Source organism: Musa acuminata, chromosome BXJ2-9 (assembly GCF_036884655.1).
Source record: "Musa acuminata AAA Group cultivar baxijiao chromosome BXJ2-9, Cavendish_Baxijiao_AAA, whole genome shotgun sequence".
In the NCBI taxonomy this organism is placed as follows: Eukaryota; Viridiplantae; Streptophyta; class Magnoliopsida; order Zingiberales; family Musaceae; genus Musa; species Musa acuminata.
This window is the reverse complement of record NC_088346.1, coordinates 4,325,368-4,345,840: the sequence shown is the minus strand read 5'-3', so window position 1 is coordinate 4,345,840 and position 20,473 is coordinate 4,325,368. Positions and strand designations below refer to the sequence as shown.

The following is a 20,473-nucleotide window of genomic DNA, read 5'->3' as shown; positions in this document are numbered from 1 at the left end:
TTTATTATTAAACTACTTAGTATTAATATTTAATAATTATTATGATTATTTTATTATTGAACTGCTTAGCAAAAATAAAAAAAATTGATGAATATTATTTGTAATTCATCTTCCTAAGTTTTATTGACTAGTAGTTGCCAAAGTGGCATGGGATGATAGATTTTTGTGATATGAATTACAATAAAAGTTTTATCATTTATAGAACATTTAAAATTTTTATTTTATATTATTACATTAGTTTTTTAGCCATCAAAGTACATAGAGTAATGACTTATAAAATAATATTAAATAATTAGTCTTAAATGATATTAAGAAAATAATATTTATATGACATATATAATTAGGATATTTAGATAATCCCGAAGGAGAATCTAATTCAAATAATTATGTGATAGGGTAGGATGATACTATTTTGGATATTTTTGCAGTTTAGGGTTGTATACCCAAAGGTAATAATACTATTCTACAAGGATGGTATCAGTCCTCCATAAATATTCTTGAGTGAACATGTTAATATTTCACCCAAAGGTGTAATATAGATAATATTAATAGTTCATTAATTTTTGACAAACTCAAAGCATTAATATTATCATATATTTTTGCAGTGGTACTTTCGCATATACATTTTTATGCTTCTAGTGTTCTTGTACTCTCTGGATCAAATTATTCAAAATGGTTAGAGCATGTGCAATTCATACTGGGTGTATTAGATCTTGATTTAGCATTACTTGTTGAAAAGCCTGTAGACTTGACTGATGAAAGTACTGTAGAACAAGTTAATGAAATGAATGCTTGAGAAAGATCTGATAGGCTTAGTTTAATATTCATAAGAATGACAATTACAAATAACATAAAGACTTCATTACCGATTGCAACTAGCACAAAAGAATATTTAAAAATTATTGAAGGTAAATTTAAATATGTTGATAAGTGGCATATTAATGAAAGAACTGACTATGGCTTAATATGATGGTACTCGAGGAATTCAGGATCACATCCTCAATATGGCTGATAAATCTACAAAACTTAAAACATTAGGCATGAATATTGATGAGTCTTTCCTCGTGCAGTTTATTCTCAATTCTCTTTCTTTTCAGTTTGGCCCATTCAAGATTCACTATAATACAAATAAGGATAAGTGGAACTTGAATGAGTTGACTAACATATGTGTTCAGGAAGAATTAAGATTACGGTAGGAAAGTTCATATAATGTCATGGCTACTATTCAAGGAGCTGATAATAAGAAAAGAAAATTGAAATATTATCAATCAAAGAAACTCGCCGGGTCTAGAAATGTTAAACAGACTAATGAAAAGAAAGCCTTTACGGTAAAGTACTTCTTTTGTAGCAAGAAAGGACACGTGAAGAAGAAATACATTAAACGCAAGACTTGGTTCGAAAAGAAAGATATTAACTCGACCTTCGTATGTTTCGAATCAAATATTACAGAAGTTCCTTCTAACACTTGGTGGATTGATTCTAGTGCTTCAACTAATGTTACAAATAACATACAGGGATTTACTTCAATTCGGAAACCAAAAGAATATAAAAGATTCATTGTTATGGTAAATCGTCTTAAAGCGAAAGTGATATCAATGGGAACTTATCGTCTACGCTTAGAGACGAGTCACTTGATGGATCTTGTTAACACATGTTATGTCCCTACAATAAAAATTTGGTTTATCTTTCTAGAATTGATGGGTTAGGATATCGTCTTTCTTTTGATAGTGACAAACTCAGCATATTTTATGATTCAATAAAAGTTGGTTCTGGAATTCTATGTGATGGTTTGTACAGAATTAATTTAAATCTTGAGTTTGTAAAGACATTAATGACCCTACAATCAAGTGTTGGATTGAAACGTAGTTTCATTAATGAAATATCTTCTATATTATGGCATAGACGATTGAGGCATATTTCCTAGAAAAGAATTGAAAGATTAATGAAGGATAATATTTTGGAACATTTAGACTTTATTGATTTTGATATTTGTATGGATTGCATTAAGGAAAAGCAAACTATGAAAATGCCACAAGAAGTAAAGAACTCATTGAGATTATTCATACCGATATCTGTGGACCACTCCATATTCCTTATTTTAGTGGATAAAAGTATTTTATCACATTTATAGATGATATGTCTAGATATGACTATGTTTATCTAATACATGAAAAGTCTTAAGCCGTTGATACTCTTGAAGTGTACATAAATGAGATTGAGGGACAATTAGATAGAAAAGTTAAAATGATCAGATCTGACAGAGGTGATGAATTTTATGGCAAATATAATGGATCTGGTCAGAATATTGGTCCGTTTGCTAGATTCTTAGAACAACGGGATATTTTGTGCTCAATATGCATTACCAGATGTGCCACGGTAAAATGATGTTGCTGAAAGGCAAAATCACTAATGGACATGGTTAGGAGCATGATGAGTTATTCCTTTGTACCTGAGTCGATGTGGGGTGAAGCTCTTAGGACAACTATGTACATCTTGAACAGGGTTCCTAGTAAGTCAACTATGTACATCTTGAACAAGGTATTTATGCTCAATATGCATTACCAGATGTGCCACAGCAGAACGATGTTACTGAAAGGCGAAATTGTACTCTGATGGACATGGTTAGGAGCATAATGAGTTATTCATCTTTACCTGAGTCGATGTGGGGTGAAGTTCTTAGGACATCCATGTACATCTTGAACAGGATTCCTAGTAAGTCAGTTTCATCGACTTCATTTGAGTTATGGACTGATAGGAAGCCCAGTCTAAGATATTTACATATTTGGGGGTGTCCTACAAAGATAAGAGTATTTAATCCATATGAAAAAAAATTGGATCTAAGATATTTCTCAACAAGAACTTTAAGATGGTTGATATGAATGAGACAACCTATGTTATTGGCATTGAGATATTCAGGAATAGATCTCAAGGGTTATTAGGATTATCTCAGAAAGGATATATTCATCGTATCTTGGAGAGATTTAATATACAGTTTTGCTCAGCTAATGATGTACTTATTACTAGAGGTGAAAAATTCAATCAAAACTAGCTCAAGAAATGACTTAGAAAAGAATCAAATGAAGAATATTCCTTATGGGTGCGCAGTTGGAAGTCTATTATATGCTCAAACATTTATAAGACCAGATATCAGGTTTGCAGTTGCAATGCTGGGAAGATACCAAAGCAACCCAGGAATGGAACTTTGGAAAGCTGCAAAGAAAGTAATGAGATATGGATGAAAGATTATATGCTCACATGTAGGAGATCAGATCAGCTTGATGTGATAGGATATTCAGATGCTGATTTTACAAATTACCACGGCAATAGGAAGTCCACTTCAGGATTTGTATTTATGTTAGCTGGTGGGGCAATTTCTTGGAAAAGTACAAAGCAATAGCTTATTGCATTATCAATAATGGAAGCTGAATTTGCGGTATGCTTTTAGGCCACAAATCAAGCTTTATGGCTATGAAATTTTATCTCAGGACTTGGTATGGTCGACTTAATTGTCAGGCCACTAAAGATATTTTGTGATAACACCGCAGCAGTTTTCTTCTCTAATGGTTCTAAGCACATTGAGATAAAGTACTTGGTAATTAGAGAAAAAGTTTAAAAACAATAAGTATCAATTGAGAACTTAAGTACCACTATGATGATTGCTGATCCATTGATAAAAGCCTTACATTGTAAAATATTCAAAGAACATTTCTTAGAATGGGGCTTGTGAGCAAGTCATAAAGGATATAATAATGCATGTTTATGTGGATGCTATTATTAAAATTCTTCTTGCTTAATTAAAGTTATCTGTTTCTACTATCTTATTTACATTTATGTTTATGCATATTATGATTGAATGTAATAATATGATTGTCTTGACAAGATAAATTACAGGAGTCATTATGGACTATAAAAACTATTACAGGATTGTCCTGCACATGAGGAAATCTCTTAAGATCTTATCGTACATATGTATAGACGCATCTCTTCGTCTCTGTGAAAGGAGAGAGGAAAAAGGATCTACTTCATACTGCAGTGCAGTGATTTTGATTAAAGATGATGCTTAGCGGATCAAACAAGCATCTTTGAGACATCAAAAGGTACGTTATAATTAAATCTATACATTTGATTGTAATCCTAACATAATAGTTATTTTCGTATTTTAATATAATATAATTACATATCTTTATGCTTACATGCTGAACATGCTTCGGCACTTCCATTTCAGCCCATTCTGAACACGAGAGGGAATGCTCGTCTGCCACTCAACATTTCAGCCCATTCCAAATGCCCAACTCAAGCAAGACCCATGGCCACCAGCCATGTCGGATGCTTCGGGTCGTCGCAAGAGCCGGCGAGGCAACTGCCGGCAGCGGTTACTCGACTTGGACGAGAACGACGGCGGCGGAAGGCGGATTGAGGAGATCAAACACCTTGAGTGATCAAGATGCTCGAGGAAGAAGGTGACACACCTTGATTAGTTACTGGATTCGGATCGGTTCTAAATGGATCCGACCCGGAAACACAGTTATCTTATCTATCTCCTCGGCTCCTCGCCGGAATCCCCCGATTTGGCCTGGGGAAATGAAGCTGGGTTTGGCGGCCCTCCGCATCTACGCGGCGCCGCCCCCGACCTCCGCGAGGGAGGGCGGCTCCCCCCTCCTTCTCCTCCTTCCTTCTTCACGCATCTTTCACTGCGAGTCCTCTTCCCTCTCTCCTTTTTCTTCGCGAAGCCCATTTCGCCCCCCAGTTGCAAGATTGGCCGCGTCTCTCGAGAACAGTCGAAGGAGTAGCATCCCTTGTGGAAGTAACGAGGATGAGGAGGAGGGAGAGCCTTATTTGACTTCCAGTAATCCTTCGGCTTCGTTGCTCTCGCTGAGCGAGAAACCGGATAGGAGCCTCGCGTTGCTCGATGAATACGAGCTCGAGGAGCTCGACCCCGACCGCTCCACTTGCCGTAACCACCGAAGCGGTCAGTTCCTCTCCTTGCGCTCTTCTTTCCGATTTCTTTTCGGTTGTATGCGGTCCCCTAGTCATGAAATTGATGCCTTTAACTATCTTGGAGCCGCAAAATTGAATCTTCATTGGTCCTGATATCGAAAATTTCTTCTTCTGGATATGTTCACATGATAATGTGGCACAATTTGGCCCTAGTTCCGTAGATGGAAACGATAGAAAAGGGTTTGGCGGGTGATGACGGAAGCGGATCATTCATTTCCACATGTATTCTGCGTTTGCTTTCCGATCGAGTGATACATCTGGGCAATACAGAAGAAAGAACTAAGTTGAACGATTGTTCTGTCGAGGTGACATAGAAAGAATACAAAGGGAGGTCATTATGTTCGGTAGAAGGATTTGTACCTTGGCAAACCCTGTCTTTTCCTGCACAAAGTATCGCCACTCTGCATAAAAAAGTGTAGGTCATTCTGAAGTGTACTGATTCCCATATTGCACGTATGGTTTTCTTAAACTTTCGCATTCCGCAACCTTTTTCTCAGAATTTGGTGAGTGCATGCTAGTGTTGGCTATCTTAGCGTGTTATCAGACCAGAATTTTCTATTATTTGAAATTGCAGAATGGAACTTGGAGTCACATTTCAAAAGCAAGTAGTGGAACTGAAGGGTGATAAGGATTATGCCGTTTGGGTTTCGTTGTGAATTAATGATCTAAAGTGGCTAAGTCTGAAGTTCTATCAACTCGCCCTTTTGGGGTCGGAACAAGTCCTGAGTAAAAAGAGAAAGGATGAGTAGTGCATAATTTAGAGATATGGAGACTGAATTCAGGATGATTGTTCTGTTGGTGTATTCAGGGTGCATTAGTACTACTAAGAACTTTGAAATTCCTGTGTTTTGTTACATGTCATGTGGCTTTGTGATAGAAATTGATCCATGAATTTGTAACTGCAGGTTATGTAGCTGTGCTTGGCAGGCCCAATGTTGGGAAGAGTACACTCTCAAACCAGATGATAGGCCAAAAACTTTCGATTGTAACTGAGAAACCTCAAACCACGCGCCATCGAATTCTTGGTATATGCTCTGGTCCTGAATACCAGGTACTATACTTTCATTGATTGACCAATTATAATTTTGTACTTGTTAATATCAAAAATAGATGTTTGAAGCAATTAGCGCATGGAGTTCTGATGAGCTTATTTTGGTTTCTAATCTCATTAATGTGTTAGTTTGCAGATGATACTTTATGATACGCCTGGTGTAATTGAAAAGAAGATGCATATGTTGGATTCTATGATGATGAAAAATGTCAGGAGTGCAGCTATTAATGCAGACTGTGTTCTTGTAGTTGTTGATGCTTGTAAAGTACCTCACAAGGTAACTTCTATGTGAATATTTTTTTAATCTAAAAATCAACATCAAACTTTTTCGACTTGTACATTTTCTGGAATTTCAGATTGATGATGTGCTAGAAGAAGGTATTGGAACTCTCAGGGATAACCTTCCTATTCTATTGGTATTGAACAAGAAGGATTTAATTAAACCTGGAGAAATTGCAAAGAGACTCGAGGTTGCACTTCTATACTTATTCCTTTAGTTGATCGCCGTGATTTACTTTTTTCATGTTTTAAACAATTTGTATATTCTTTACATGTTTTGTCATGTTAGTTAACTTGAAAATGGCCCATTTTGCAGTGGTACCAGAAGTTTACCAATGTTGATGATGTCATACCTGTAAGTGCCAAATTTGGTCAGGGAGTGGATGATGTCAAAGACTGGATACTTTCAAAACTCCCCTTTGGTCCTGCTTATTATCCCAAGGTTGTTGCATCCTTGACTTTTCTCATTTGTTTCCTACCTTTATACTCTTACTGCACTGCTTGAATATCTTAGTTACCTTAGTTTGATTAATTATTAATTTAGTCTTCATATGACATGAAAACTTCTATTCAGAAGAAGACCCATCTCTCATCTTTTCGGTTTCAGGATATAGCTAGCGAACATCCTGAGAGATTCTTTGTTGCAGAAATTGTTAGGGAGAAAATCTTCACGCAATACAGAAATGAAGTTCCATATGCATGCCAGGTTTTTTAATTCCATGATTCTAAGATGATTGATCACAAACAAGCTTTCCTATTCTCTGGTTTAACAAAGTAATTGTTAATTCTATTTCACACTTTATAGGTCAATGTTTTGAACTACATCAGCAGGCCTACATCCAAAGACTTCATTCAAGTTGAAATTGTGGTCGAGAAGGAATCACAAAAGATCATTCTCATTGGCAAGGTATCTCACGAAACCTTGTTGATGTAAATAGTGAATCTTCTTCGTTTACTTTGCAAAGGCATTTCACTTTTTGTTCTTCCAGTTATGCTTTGACAACTTTCCGTGCATGGCCATTGGAATGTTTTTGGCATTCTTATGTCAATTCATGTTTTAGGCTTCCTGTTGCTATTGGAAAAATGATATGAGTCTAACTTCGATTACATTGTTATAAAACAAAATTGAAAGCAGAGTTGAAAGAAATGAAATTCAGATGTGTGTAAACGTCATCCTTAGTATATTTATTCATCCCATGCAGGCATTGGTCAGTAAATTTCCCAACATACAATCAAGATTTGTTGTTCTATGAGCATGATCATGAAGAATGATAAAGACGTTCCAACACCAACAAAATCAAATGAAAAATTGAAAGAAAATAGATAGTAAAATGGACTATAAGAGAAGAAAGAAAAAGATAGCAATCCAACTCTTGATTGGGCCCTCCACCAAATCAAGGGATGCCACATCACCCCAGGAATCATTCCCTGGGATGTGTTCCCGGATCGCAGGATGCAACGGTGAAATCTGTGGCACTAAATTGGGTCAAAAGGTAAAATCATTAAAAGAAAGTTTAGGATAAAATTCAATCTGATCCAAATCATGCATGTTTGGATAGTTAGATCCAACCATCCTTTCTACCAAAGTACTTAGTGGATTTTAAGAGGGATGTCCTTACTTTCAATGTGGGATTAACTGGAACTAAATGTCCTAACAAGAATCGAGGAAAAGAGTAAATTTGAGTTTTTTTCCCTTACAAGACCAACAATCCCCACAAAAAACTCAAAATTTTTAAATCCTTAAGTAAGTAAATAAATAAATAAATGTTGTTGGTTATTTATTTATTTATTTAGTTATATAAGAATTTGAAAATTTTGAGTTTTTGTGTAGAGATTGTTGGAACAATAAGAAAAAACTCGAATTTCTTGTTCTTCTGCCTCTTTGAGGACTTTAGTCCACCGTGTCACCGAAGAGTTTTCATCAAGTTAACCTATGTGGATGAATACAGGCTTAACAAATTCACTCTACTTTTTTTTTCTTTTTTTTAAAATTTTGTTCTTGGATTAGGTATTAACATCTTGCATGAGATTTTGTACGCAATGAGAACAGCAATTGTCCGATCACATGCATTGGATCGTGCAACAAAATCGGGAATCCAATGCAAGATGTCATACCTAGTCCAAGGATAAATTGGTAAAAGAAAATAAAATAAAGTTAATTTGGTTAAGCCGGCATCCATCGACATTTGACTCAATCCAACCCACATGCAAGGGATGGATGTAGATCCAATTAACCCTTCTATTTAGGCTCCTGGTTGGCTAAAAGGAGGGATGGATCATGGATGAGGAGAGGGAGTGAATTCTCCCCTGGTGGTGTGGGACTAAGCTCTTACGGAAGGAGGGAAAATTTTGAGTTTTTCCTCTGCCAGTTCCAACAAGTGGAAATTTTGGGGTTTTCCTTTATGTTCTAACAGTCACATCTTCATAGGATGCAAGTGTTGTTTCAAATGATTTTCCAACTCAAAATGTAAAATGCTTATTCTTTCTTATCAAGGGACATTTGTTAATAGACTTACGCATGAAAATTGTTGGTAATCATCAGGGCATGAATGAATGTAGAACTCCTACTAGTTAGGCCACTAATTGCAAGTATCTCTATCCTGGGTCAATCGAGCCAATACAATGACAATCTTCACTCTTTTTTAATCTTCTGCTGACATCATGCTGCAACTCGCCTGCATGAAGCCAAAATCACTAATAATCGTATACGACAATGGAATAGCTCCCAGGCCTTCTACACATCAACCGTCACACTATGGAAGTTGGCCATGTCCAAAATTGTCATCTTTAACTGCAAGGAGGGGATGCCAAAGGGAGGGCTAGTGACCGATGTGAAGGTAGTCATACTGGTAGGTGCGGTCGAGTCACTGCCTTTTCAAGGAGAGCTCGTGCTTATGCTTGTTGGATATTTTAATTTGGCACTGCATTACACCCAGAAGGAAGCAAGCTACGTATGAGCTAAGCTTGGATATTGAAGTCTTCTTTCATTTTTTTTGATCGGGAAGCATGGTTGAGGACTTCCAAACATGTCATGAGCTAAACCCTCATTGACAAATAACCAATGTACCGACTAAAACTGAATGCTTTTTCTGAACTTCCACAGATGCATGATCTTAACTTTCTGGCAATTATTCGTGCTAATTTTGCTTTTTCACCACCGAACAACTTGACTCATAAAGGAGAAGTGTTAATGAAACTCAAGAACACAAAGTATGGGAAAAGCTTAAGCTTCCGAAATATTTATCTTTGAAGATTGTATAGTTCACATACACCCTAAAAGTTGTTGCTTGTAGTTATTTGTTTCTCATACCTATATTAACAAGGTATTCTACGATATTTTCGTATCATTTCATATCGAAATCTTATACATACTTCTCCATTCGAATGCAGGGTGGGAAGGCGCTGAAGGTGCTAGCAACAGCTGCAAGGCTCGACATCGAAGACTTTCTGCAAAAGAAAGTCTTTCTTGAGGTCCTGTGCAGAGGCATATGTTCTGCCTTCTGAACTCTTTCTAGCATTTTATGCTGCCATCCTTCTCTCACTGTTGTGTCATGGATTGGGCAGGTGGAAGTGAAGGTGAAAGAAAACTGGCGACAGGATGAAGGTCTTCTCAGATACTATGGCTACGGTGGTCAGATACGAGCCTTGTAGAAGTGTCAACTGTAACTCATCTGTTATGTCTAATCTTTGCGTGGAACATATTATTTGCAACAAAATGGCTCATATCACATATCAAATATTTTTATTCCATTTAGTTATACTGGCCTCAAATTGTTCATATTTACATCAATCATCAGATAATTATGTTAAGTCGAAAAAAAATGTGAACGCATGAACTCTGGAGATCAGCACACAAAAAATTGAACAGATCCGATGGCCGATCCTCTCTTAGACTAAATATTTTTTTTATGGTATATCTCTTGTAATGTAAAATGATATAATCCATATATGTCATTACATTTAACATTCTCTCCACAAAGATCCATCTTTACATTTAACCCCCCCTCCCATCACCTCTGCTCTGCTGCGTAACTCCGCCGCACCGATGTGCATGTGGAAGCCGCACTGCTTCGCCTGACCAAAGAAGTTCATCACGCATTCCCATGTCATCTCGTCACATCACCCATTCCCATTTCCTTCCTTTCCATCGAAAGCCGCAGATGCTGGCACGAGCAACGAGCCTCTCTACCTCCTACGAACTCGCACCACAAACCCTAACCAGAAGAGGTCATACGACTCTCTGAACGCCCACCCAAAGCTTATCTCCTATCTGCACAGATGTTGAACGAAGAACATGCCCTGCATTTGTTCGCGTCCACCGTTCTTCCTCGAAGAAGAAGAAGATGATGGTGGTGGTGGTCTACATCTGGTTTCCCATCAGTCCCTGTGCTTACCCATCACCCTTCGCCAATGTCGTATCTTGTTCTTCGCCCAATGTGATAAGTTGACAGAACCCGGGGTTCGACGTAGAGAGACGGACGGATAAAAAGATGGATAGATTCGAGCACGCGGACGCGACTCTGCATGGGGGAGCGGTGGACACATCACGTGCAATGGCGGTAGCCCTGCCACCGATCCTAATCGCGTTGGCGCCAAATCTCAAAGCAGCTTTGCACCCTTTTCCTCTAGTGATGGGTGTCTGATTCATACTGTTCCCGAGCTTCTCCTCTAGCTAAACCAATCTCCCGAGCGAGCTTGTCTTGGTGTCTGTCAAGTAACGTTCCCAGTGATCCAACTAAGGTCCTACTTGGGCATGGGATTGCATCGAGCTGACCCAGTAAACCTCGAAACATAACCAACTAAGGTCCTACTTGGGCATGGGATTGGTGTCTGTCAAGTAACCATCCCAAGCCACAGCAAACATCGCGGTGATCCAACCACTTGCCAGAAACATATGATCTCTGCTGAATACAGAACATTCTTAACTGTGCAAATTACCATAGCGGTCGAGTGATAGGTCACATGCAGAGCCTGACAACCTCGAACATCTACGATGGAGGATGCCTGATCCTTGGTAGTGCTCAGGTTATCCCTTAGGTTCTCTGCACCAGACACCGAGGACAGAGAGGAAGAAGGCAGCAGCTGCTGCTATTTATACCCTCCCACCGAGGCCTCCTCTTCCTGCATCGCCATCTACGGGAGAGGAAGAAGCCGCAGGAGGAGGATGAAGCTTTTAGTTGTCGTTTTGGTCCTGCTGTTTGGCGCACATCATGGTGTTGAGGCTGTAGGAGGAGAGTTCATTGGGATAAGTGGGCTGCACTTTGTTCTCAATGGCAATCCATTCTTTGCCAATGGCTTCAATGCCTACTGGATGATGACCCTGGCCTCAGATCCTTCTCAGAGAGACAAGGTCTCATCTGCACTGAGTGACGCCTCCAGCCATGAACTCTCTGTGGCCAGGACATGGGCTTTCAGTGATGGAGGGAGCAATGCCTTGCAGTACTCCCCAGGCTCCTACAATGAACAGACCTTTCAGGTCTCCCCTTGTCTCTGTGCATCCTTGAAAGATCTGTTTTGTTATCTTACGCCATCGCTTTCTCTTGGTCAAGGGGTTGGATTTTGTGGTGTCTGAGGCCGGCAAGTATGGGATCAGGCTCATACTGAGCTTGGTCAACAGCTATGACAACTATGGAGGCAGGAAGCAGTATGTCCAATGGGCAAGGGATCAGGGGCACGAAATTGGATCTGAAGATGAGTTCTTCACCGACCCTGTTGTCAAAGGTTACTTCAAAGATCATGTCAAGGTAATACGAATGATTAATCCATTCGTGTGAGCATGGCAAGCTAACAACTGTTGCTTCTTCCATTTCTGTAGACTGTGCTCACAAGAGTCAACAACATAACTGGAGTTGCCTACAAGGATGATCCAACAGTCTTTGCATGGGAACTCATGAATGAGCCCAGATGCCCCTCGGATCTGTCGGGGAAGAGCATACAGGTTAATTGGAACAAACTGCAACCTCGTGGGGCTTCTTCTTTGTCACCAGCATAAAAGGAGCTCTTCCTTCCTTTGATTGTTATCCAGGATTGGATCACGGAGATGGCTGCCTACTTGAAATCCATTGACAGCAACCATTTGCTGGAAGCCGGTTTAGAGGGGTTCTACGGCGAATCATCTCCACAGAAGCAAGCCAATCCAAGCTTCCAAGTCGGAACTGATTTCATCGCCAACAACCAGATTCCTGGAATCGATTTCGCCACCCTTCATTCCTACCCCGATCAATGGTATGGTGTCCTCATCAGATGCGACGCGGTTCATCCGTTTTTTATGCCCTGATCCGGCTTTGAATCCATGAACAGGTTACCCAACTCGGACGATCAATCGCAGCTCGCGTTCCTCAACAACTGGCTCGACGTCCACATCGAGGACGCGCGCGATGTGCTGCGGAAGCCATTGCTGGTGACGGAGTTCGGGAAGTCATCCAAGGATCCCGGCTTCAGCAGCGAGCAGAGGGACGCCATGTTCGGAGCTGTGTACTCCAAGATCTACTCGTCGGCCAGCAGCGGCGGTGCCACCGCAGGTAGCTGCTTCTGGCAGCTGATGGCCCAAGGCATGGATTCGTACAGAGACGGGTATGAAGTGGTTCTCAGCGAAGCACCATCGACGACCAGAATCATCACCGTCCAGTCTCGGCAGCTTCGCTACCTGGGGAGGTTGCGTGCCGGAGAGCGAAACATTGCCAAGCTCAAGAAGGCAAAGGCCATGAGAGAGAAACAACTGAAGGCTCCCCACAAGGGAAAGGGTGCAGGAAACTGAGCATGCGGTAGGATTCCATATACGTCAACAGGTGAGATCGTGACTCTCCTTGTGGTGGATGATCTTTGTCATCCAGGAGAATTGGAAGATACGACGATGTTCTATCTCCATCATGCATCGCTTCTAGTAAACGTTGTACTGATCTGCCTAAGATACAAGTGCAAATCTCATGATCTGACAAGTTAATTCTTAATGAGATGAAGTAATTATGAAGGGCAGATTCATATTAATACTACAAAGCAAAGGGTCTATTTACAGAACAGAGCAGGTTGCTGATGAAGTTATTATTGGGCACATACAAAGCTACCAAATCAAATAGAAACTCGTAATTCACAGACAAGGATGAAGCTGCACTACTGCAGCTTATTCTTTGTAAGGCATGCATCTTCTTCTTCTTCCTTGCTGAATCCTTCGTATCATATTACTGTTCCATCTTTGATGGTAGCATTCTTCAGAATCACCACGATCCCCGATCGTACGTAGAAGCCCTCACTTGCCCTATCAGCTTCTTGGACTCCCTGTTACAATGGTGAATCTTATGCTGGTTAGCATCGACAGAATCTTTCAGGAGACGAGGTCAAGTAAGAGTGCTTACATCCTTGTTTGCTATGACCACATTCTTTCCTATTCTCGCGTTCATGTCGATGACACAATTCCTGGAGATCAGCAAACGAGAGTCAGCATTTTCCAGTGTTCGTCGTAAAAATGTTTCAAAGGTCTCACCTGATCTTGGTTTTTTGTCCTACACCAATTGGGACCTTGTCATCGGCCAGATGAGAAGAAATTTCCGCTTCGGTTTCATAGATATCAGCACCCATCATCATCGTATCCTGTGGTGCCGATGTGAAATAAATACATGTCTATGATCATATCAGGCAGAAATTGTGATGAAACAAGCTTTCCTTTCAATTGAAGCAGTAATCTTGATGTACATTACAACATTCGAATCACATTATCCGTATCAAGAACATTTTAGCTAATCCATACGAAGGTATTTCAACAAGTTCGGTAAAGCGAAAGCAAACCTTGAGCTCGACACCAAAATCTAGACGTGAACGCACTCCAACTATAGAACGCTCCACGCTACATTCACGCAGGAAGCACCCATGCGAGATGATTGCATCCATAACCTGTGCATATGACTTCTTGGTTAAACATGCCATAAGATGCAGTAAAATGGTCGTTCGTGACAGCATACCCTGCACTTTTCGATCTTTGTTGGGGGTAGAAATCGCGGTGATGTAAAGAAGGGTGTCATTGGATCATAAAACTGAAATTTCGGAGGCTGCAACAAAAGAATGGTAATATCGTTTCATCAGTGCTTGTTAAGCTAAAACTCAAGTCGTGCTGAGGTAAATGCAGATGTATTCATTGGTTCGGTATTAAGACAGGATGATGTGAAGAGTAAACAAACAACATTTAGTAAGGATTATCTGCATGGTTAGTGTCAACCTGTTCTGTCAGTGCCAAATTTGCATCAAAGAACGATCTAATTGTTCCAATGTCTTCCCAGTAATCACTGAATGCATATGCCTGCCGAGTTGTCAACATTCCTTACGCCCAACTTAAGCAAATTACATCTTACAGATCCGAGAGATCAAGTAAAAACATTCTCTGTTACCTGAACATTATGCTCTTCTACAGCAGAAGGAAGGATTTCTGATCCAAAGTCATTACATTTCGGATAATTCCACCTAGAAGAAAAGATAGAATAAGATATGGAGAATATAATGGCAGAATAACATTAGAAATAGACACCTACCTTAGAAGCTTTAAAAGAACATCTCGTTTGAATACATAGACTCCCATTGATGCAATATATGGATATTTCATAGCATCTTGATGTGACAGTCTGAGAAATGTTCCATTATCATTCTGCGGTTCAACATTTTTTTTATTACTTACTGATATGTTTTATTTGATGCCACATACATTCTCATCAATTTGATTCAAAAAAGGGAAAAAGAAAAAGAAAAGTGGCCTAATTTACCATAGCTTCCAAGTCTGCACCCTTGGGTTTCTCAAAAAACTGGATAATGCGACCTGCCTCGTCAATCTTCACCAATCCGTAATCAGATGCTCGGCTTATAGACAATAATTTACTAGATCAGTATTAAGCAAATATAGCAATTCAACATAAACAAATAATAGTGTATAAAAGTATGCAGCCACCTATTGATCTTTGATTCGGGCAAGTCAGGTTTGCGACGTACCAAGCAATACTATTATGAGAAAAATTAGAGATTTGACCACAAACTAAGCTTTGTATCATTCTGTTTAATAGAGGAAAAAATTGGAAACATTACAGAAATGTTGAACGATGTGCTTATTGAAAAATATGGCAGGAATCAAAGACTTGTATTTTCATATGCCACGAAACTAACATAATTCGCATAACAAATAGATCAAACATCTTTTGGTGCCTCATTGTGATGAGTGAAACGAGTATGCTGCATAAGCTTTGGAAAGATCAAAAATCAAATTTAGTGTCAAAAAACAGAGAGGCAATATGGAATGCACATAACAAATTGATCAAAGATGTTTCGGTGCCTCATGGTGATGATTCAAGCTTGTAAACTGTGCCAGCCTTGCAAACCAAGAATAAAACTCAATAGAGGTGAAAACATAATCAGATGGCTCATAAAACCCATGACAACAGTTGCAAAGTTGATTGATGCATTTCAATGTGATCAAGTACCACATCTGTGAACTGGTAACCCATCTGCGTATGGTATCAAGTAATTTATCGAATATATTGAAGACAAGAACAATAGATAGGGCAGTAACACAGATGATGAACAAATGATTAGCTAGAGAGGGCTTCTTGGTTTAATCTCTATTAAAATAATCCAGTAATTTAAACCATGTGTGACCTTAGGCCCATAGACCAAGTTGTATGCCATGAGGAACACAGAAAAGGACACTAGACATGGTAAGTTAACATGTCAAATATTAAATCAGCAAATGGATACTTCTAGCCATTCTACATGACAAGAGTAATAGTTGGATGACTATGATCCTTCTCAATACAAAACTACTAGGTGAAGGAGAGAAAAGCAAAATCATCATAAGGGACAGTTGATAAGGTTAAATCATTTACCTGTGACCCACAGGCACACATGATACTGTTATGTCAGCACCGGTATCAACATGTTTCTGCATATTCCATAGTACATGATCATTTAGGTAATTAGTCTCCTTTGAGCAAAGTAAAAAAGAATTCTTTGTGTGAATTCAGACATGCCTGCACGAGGTCCATATAGTCCATCCGGTAAAGCTGGTCACCAGATAAGATCAGTATGTGTTCGATGTTCTTGTTCTTATTATCCTGACAAAGGCGCAAGAACGGAGTTTAACATAATTGACAATTTTCATGCAACACAAATGAATTCATGAAATGTGATCTATGACGTTGTGCCCACCTCAAATACCCAAGTGAATTGCCTGACAGCATCTGCTGTACCCTGAAACCAGTTCATGCCGGCTTCTCCAGGTGTTTGTGTAGCTGCTAAAACCTGCTTATCAGCTTCTGATGAGTCCAACCATCATAAGAATTCGATAATTTCTGGTCAGTTTGGAAGCATTACCTCAACAAATCCATCACCAAAATTGATTCCATTCCCAAAGTTATATGTACGAGAAATGTGGCGATTCAGTGAAGCCGAATTGAATTGTGTCATTATGAAGATCTTGTTTATCCCACTATTGATGCAGTTACTCATTGGAATGTCAATCAGCCTATAACATCCACCAATTGGAACCTACAGGTTGCAAAAAACATACATTCGATTCTTAAATTGATTCTGAAAAAAAATGAAACCCTGCAAATGATAATATCCTCAATCTGATGGCTTCATCGACTACTTGCTGAAAGATCGGCATATGATTTATTATAACATACGAGTGATCAATTAGAACAATCCAGAATCCCCTTCCTCAAAGGCATCAAAGAGGCACAGTTTTCTTGAATACTTGTACTCATACACCACAACCATTGTAAAAACAAATGCAAGTTGTCGTCTATGATTTTATAGACTATCATCAGCTTCCCTTTCTCATGAAGACAAAAATTGAGGAAACATTAAACTCATATCAAAGGGTGTGAATTCGACTTGAATATCAACTCAAGTCATAAAATAAGCATCCAATTTGTAATCAGAAAACATAGTCATGAGAACATAGAAACTAAATTCTTACTGCAGGAGTGGCTCTGGTACTAGTGAGAGGAACAAGCTGAGTGCCAGCCCCTCCCCCCAGTATTATGGAAGCAACACTCTTTGGATCTGCGGTTCGCCTACCAAACATTGGTGCATGAAAAACCTGAAGTCGTGACAGAATGTTAGCAATCCGATTTATAGAATAGAAGCAGAAGTGAGTTCATGGTGCAGAAGAAACGCATCAAATCATGTAGTTAGCTGACACAGTAATCAAACTCAAAGAAGATACGAGCAGATGAAGGTCACAGCATAATATATAAGTTACTAGAGATGACTTGTGATCTTTGATCATAACAACAACCTTAGATGGTGAGAACAGCATTTGGGCACGGCGTAACAATGTCTAGCAGTGATTCACTCACCATGGTCTCCTGGTCGACATCTGAAGTGAGAACAGAGAATGCAACTCCAGTCTTACGCCCTCCAAACGAGCTCCTAGTCTTCAAACTCTTTGCCACCTTGGAATCCCACACCTTTGTAGTTTTCGGACCATTTCCTATCCCGTCTCCCCAAATCCCACTCTCCCGGCAGCCAACACTTGCTCTTTTCACCTGGCTGAAGCACGCGTTTGCCATCGATCCCACACAGCAGACATCCATTGCAGGTACGCTCACAGCTTCCCTACTGAGACGACAGACAGAGACGGTAAGAACCTAGACGACAAGAACTAAAGCACACACTGTGTTCGTCCCAAGAAGCAGAGGAGGAGAGCCTCAAGAGAAATGCAGGGGCAAGTATGCAGCGAGCTGCTACTTGGAGACGGGAAGGGCGTGTGATCAGTCACGTAAAAATTGGATCCTGTGACTCTTTTTGTTTGTTTTAGGATCTGAAGTCGGCTTCTCTCTTCCCAATTCTCGAAGACAGAAATCCCCAAAAAAGATATCGTCTCCTGAATCACGGGACTTCCAAAGCAAACCATCAAAAGCTACGTAGACTTCGTATAAGATCTACATTTATTCCTGTAATGATGTCCATTGAATCTTGCTTGTTCTCAGCCGCAGATTTCACGCAGCACTCGAAGATCCCAAAAAGGCATGACATACGTATGGCGTTCCACGACTCCCTGTCGTAGATCTTCCTGCACGCATACGAAGGCTGAAGTATACGACGAACCATTTTATGAATTTTCCCGAAAGATATCGTGATCCGTAGATCGGACGGTTGTCGTTGCTCGTTGGACGAAGGGACGAGGTGGCACGCGCAACGAGGGGAGCGGAGGAGGGTGGGGGTTCAGTGACATGGACACATCACCGGACGCACAGGTGTACGGCTCGTAGGGGCCCCCACGTGAGCGACCCAGGATCCCTGCCCCCGGGGTCTGGAGCCGTACACGTGGTCGGAGGAGAGAGGGGATGTTTCGGGACACATGCTCTCTCATCTGTCGAATGTGCATGTACGTGACCTGTCGTATGTCACGCGGTAAGCTCTAACGGACGAGCTTTAGATTTCTTTTTCTTAGCAACAACATAAATAAATCGAAGAAAAAGATAACTCTCGTCGATCTATCTAAGTGGATAATAGTCGAAGATAATTCTAATAGTCTTTCTCTTATCGACTATGCGAAGAAAAAAATTTATCACAGACGATCGAAGATTTTTTTTTTATATAATACTTTATAAAATATTTTACTTTTTTATAATTAAATATAAAAATTATTTTAATATTATAATATGGAATTAAGTCAAAAAATCTCTCTCAATCTTGGACTTCATACACTTGTGTCATGTTGGGCCTTAACGGACGGCCCATAAGCCCACGTGAATGCCGTAACTAAAGATGAGCGCAGATTGAAGAACACCAAAGAACACCTTCCTCTTGTTATAGTTCATTATGATACGTCCTATTGTTATAATTCATTGGTTTAATAGAATAATTATAGAAAAAACAATAGAGCTTTTTCTTCGTCTTAGGTCGATTGATATCCTCAATCTTTAGATAGAGAGAAGAAGATCATTAAGATTTCTTACTCCAACAAATACTAGTACACATTGCCCTCCTCTTACACAGCACAAGAGAAAGAGATGAGAAAGGCTCCATGCACACACTCAATGCGGTGCACCAGACTGACCACACGTAGCGCCTGCTCTCACTTGCCGGGCACGAAGTTGGTGGCGTAGGCCCAGGCGTTGTTGTTGACGGGGTCGGCCAGGTGGTCGGCCAGGTTCTCCAGCGGCCCCTTCCCGGTCACGATGGCCTGCACGAAGAACCCAAACATGGAGAACATGGCCAGCCTCCCGTTCTTGATCTCCTTCACCTTCAGCTCCGCGAACGCCTCCGGGTCGTCGGCGAGGCCGAGCGGGTCGAAGCTGCCGCCCGGGTACAGCGGGTCGGTCACCTCCCCCAGCGGCCCCCCGGCGATGCGGTACCCCTCGACGGCGCCCATCAGGATCACCTGGCAGGCCCAGATGGCCAGGATGCTCTGCGCGTGGATCAAGCTCGGGTTGCCCAGGTAGTCCAGCCCCCCCTCGCTAAAGATCTGCGCCCCCGCCTTGAACCAGACGGCTTCCCCGAACTTGACCCCGTTGCGGGCCAGCAGCTCCGGGAAGACGCACCCCAGCGCGCCCAGCATGGCCCACCGGCAGTGGATCACCTCCAACTCCCGGTTCTTGGCGAAGGTCTCGGGATCGGCCGAGAGGCCAGCGGTGTCCCACCCGTAGTCGCCTGGGAACTCGCCGGTCAGGTAGGATGGGGGCTCGCCGGATAAGGGGCCCAAATACTTGACGCGGTCGGGGCCGTACCATGGGCTGCCGGAGGAGGCAGCCGGCTTGCCGCCTGCCTTGCGCATGGTGACCCTGCCCTGGCCGAGGACGCCGGAGGCGGAAGGGGCGAGCTTCACGGCCTTGCCGGCGAAGGAGGGGGAGGAGAGGGCCATTGTTGCAGCCATGGAGGAGTTCTTGAGGTGGGGCCTGCAAAGTGAACTTGAGCTGGTGGTGGTGAGGGGATGGAGAGCGGAGAGACGTTTAAATAGCACGGGGGAGATTAGAAGAGATACGAACGCTTATCTCATGCATATCTTCGTCCATCTTCTCATTGGCTCAGTCCTGCACACAACTCAACCAGATGTGTGACAACTCCTCGGTCGTCAGGCTTCATTTGGTCTCTCTCTCTCTCTCTCTCTCTCTCTCTCTCTCTCTCAATATCCTACGTCTTCCGGTTGTTCCTCCGTTCACC

At 41.0% G+C, this 20,473-nt stretch overlaps 4 protein-coding genes across 5 annotated transcripts; 2 read left to right on the top strand and 2 right to left on the bottom strand.

The window, feature by feature from the left end:
* The first annotated feature begins 4,553 nt into the window (after positions 1–4,553).
* Positions 4,554–10,086, top strand: LOC135622666 (GTPase ERA1, chloroplastic-like). Of its 2 annotated transcripts, none has more exons than XM_065124693.1 (9): positions 4,554–4,969; positions 5,904–6,049; positions 6,186–6,326; positions 6,406–6,519; positions 6,645–6,770; positions 6,936–7,034; positions 7,134–7,235; positions 9,719–9,799; positions 9,893–10,086. In XM_065124693.1, the coding sequence occupies exons 1-9, from the start codon at positions 4,582–4,584 to the stop codon at positions 9,977–9,979; spliced, it is 1,284 nt and encodes a 427-aa protein (XP_064980765.1). In that variant the 5' UTR covers positions 4,554–4,581; the 3' UTR covers positions 9,980–10,086. The 2 variants fall into 2 exon arrangements, with proteins under 2 accessions (XP_064980765.1, XP_064980766.1); XM_065124694.1 differs by having other exon boundaries at positions 9,719–9,812.
* A 1,369-nt stretch (positions 10,087–11,455) lies between these two features.
* On the top strand, positions 11,456–13,298 carry LOC135622662 (mannan endo-1,4-beta-mannosidase 1-like). The gene is made up of 5 exons (XM_065124690.1): positions 11,456–11,804; positions 11,878–12,072; positions 12,144–12,266; positions 12,354–12,553; positions 12,629–13,298. The coding sequence occupies exons 1-5, from the start codon at positions 11,493–11,495 to the stop codon at positions 13,083–13,085; spliced, it is 1,287 nt and encodes a 428-aa protein (XP_064980762.1). The 5' UTR covers positions 11,456–11,492; the 3' UTR covers positions 13,086–13,298.
* Positions 13,284–18,435, bottom strand: LOC135622660 (glucose-1-phosphate adenylyltransferase large subunit 1-like). The gene is made up of 15 exons (XM_065124686.1): positions 17,665–18,435; positions 17,283–17,405; positions 16,673–16,846; positions 16,508–16,600; positions 16,330–16,413; positions 16,186–16,241; positions 15,076–15,169; positions 14,848–14,960; positions 14,707–14,779; positions 14,538–14,618; positions 14,284–14,370; positions 14,111–14,215; positions 13,809–13,915; positions 13,681–13,741; positions 13,284–13,603 (listed from the first exon to the last, which is right to left on the bottom strand). Exons 1-15 carry the CDS (start codon positions 17,899–17,901, stop codon positions 13,502–13,504), a joined length of 1,590 nt encoding a protein of 529 aa, XP_064980758.1. The 5' UTR covers positions 17,902–18,435; the 3' UTR covers positions 13,284–13,501.
* An 803-nt stretch (positions 18,436–19,238) lies between these two features.
* On the bottom strand, positions 19,239–20,254 carry LOC135622664 (chlorophyll a-b binding protein of LHCII type 1-like). Its single transcript, XM_065124692.1, has one exon. The coding sequence runs from the start codon at positions 20,184–20,186 to the stop codon at positions 19,389–19,391; it is 798 nt and encodes a 265-aa protein (XP_064980764.1). The 5' UTR covers positions 20,187–20,254; the 3' UTR covers positions 19,239–19,388.
* Between the last annotated feature and the right edge of the window lie 219 nt (positions 20,255–20,473).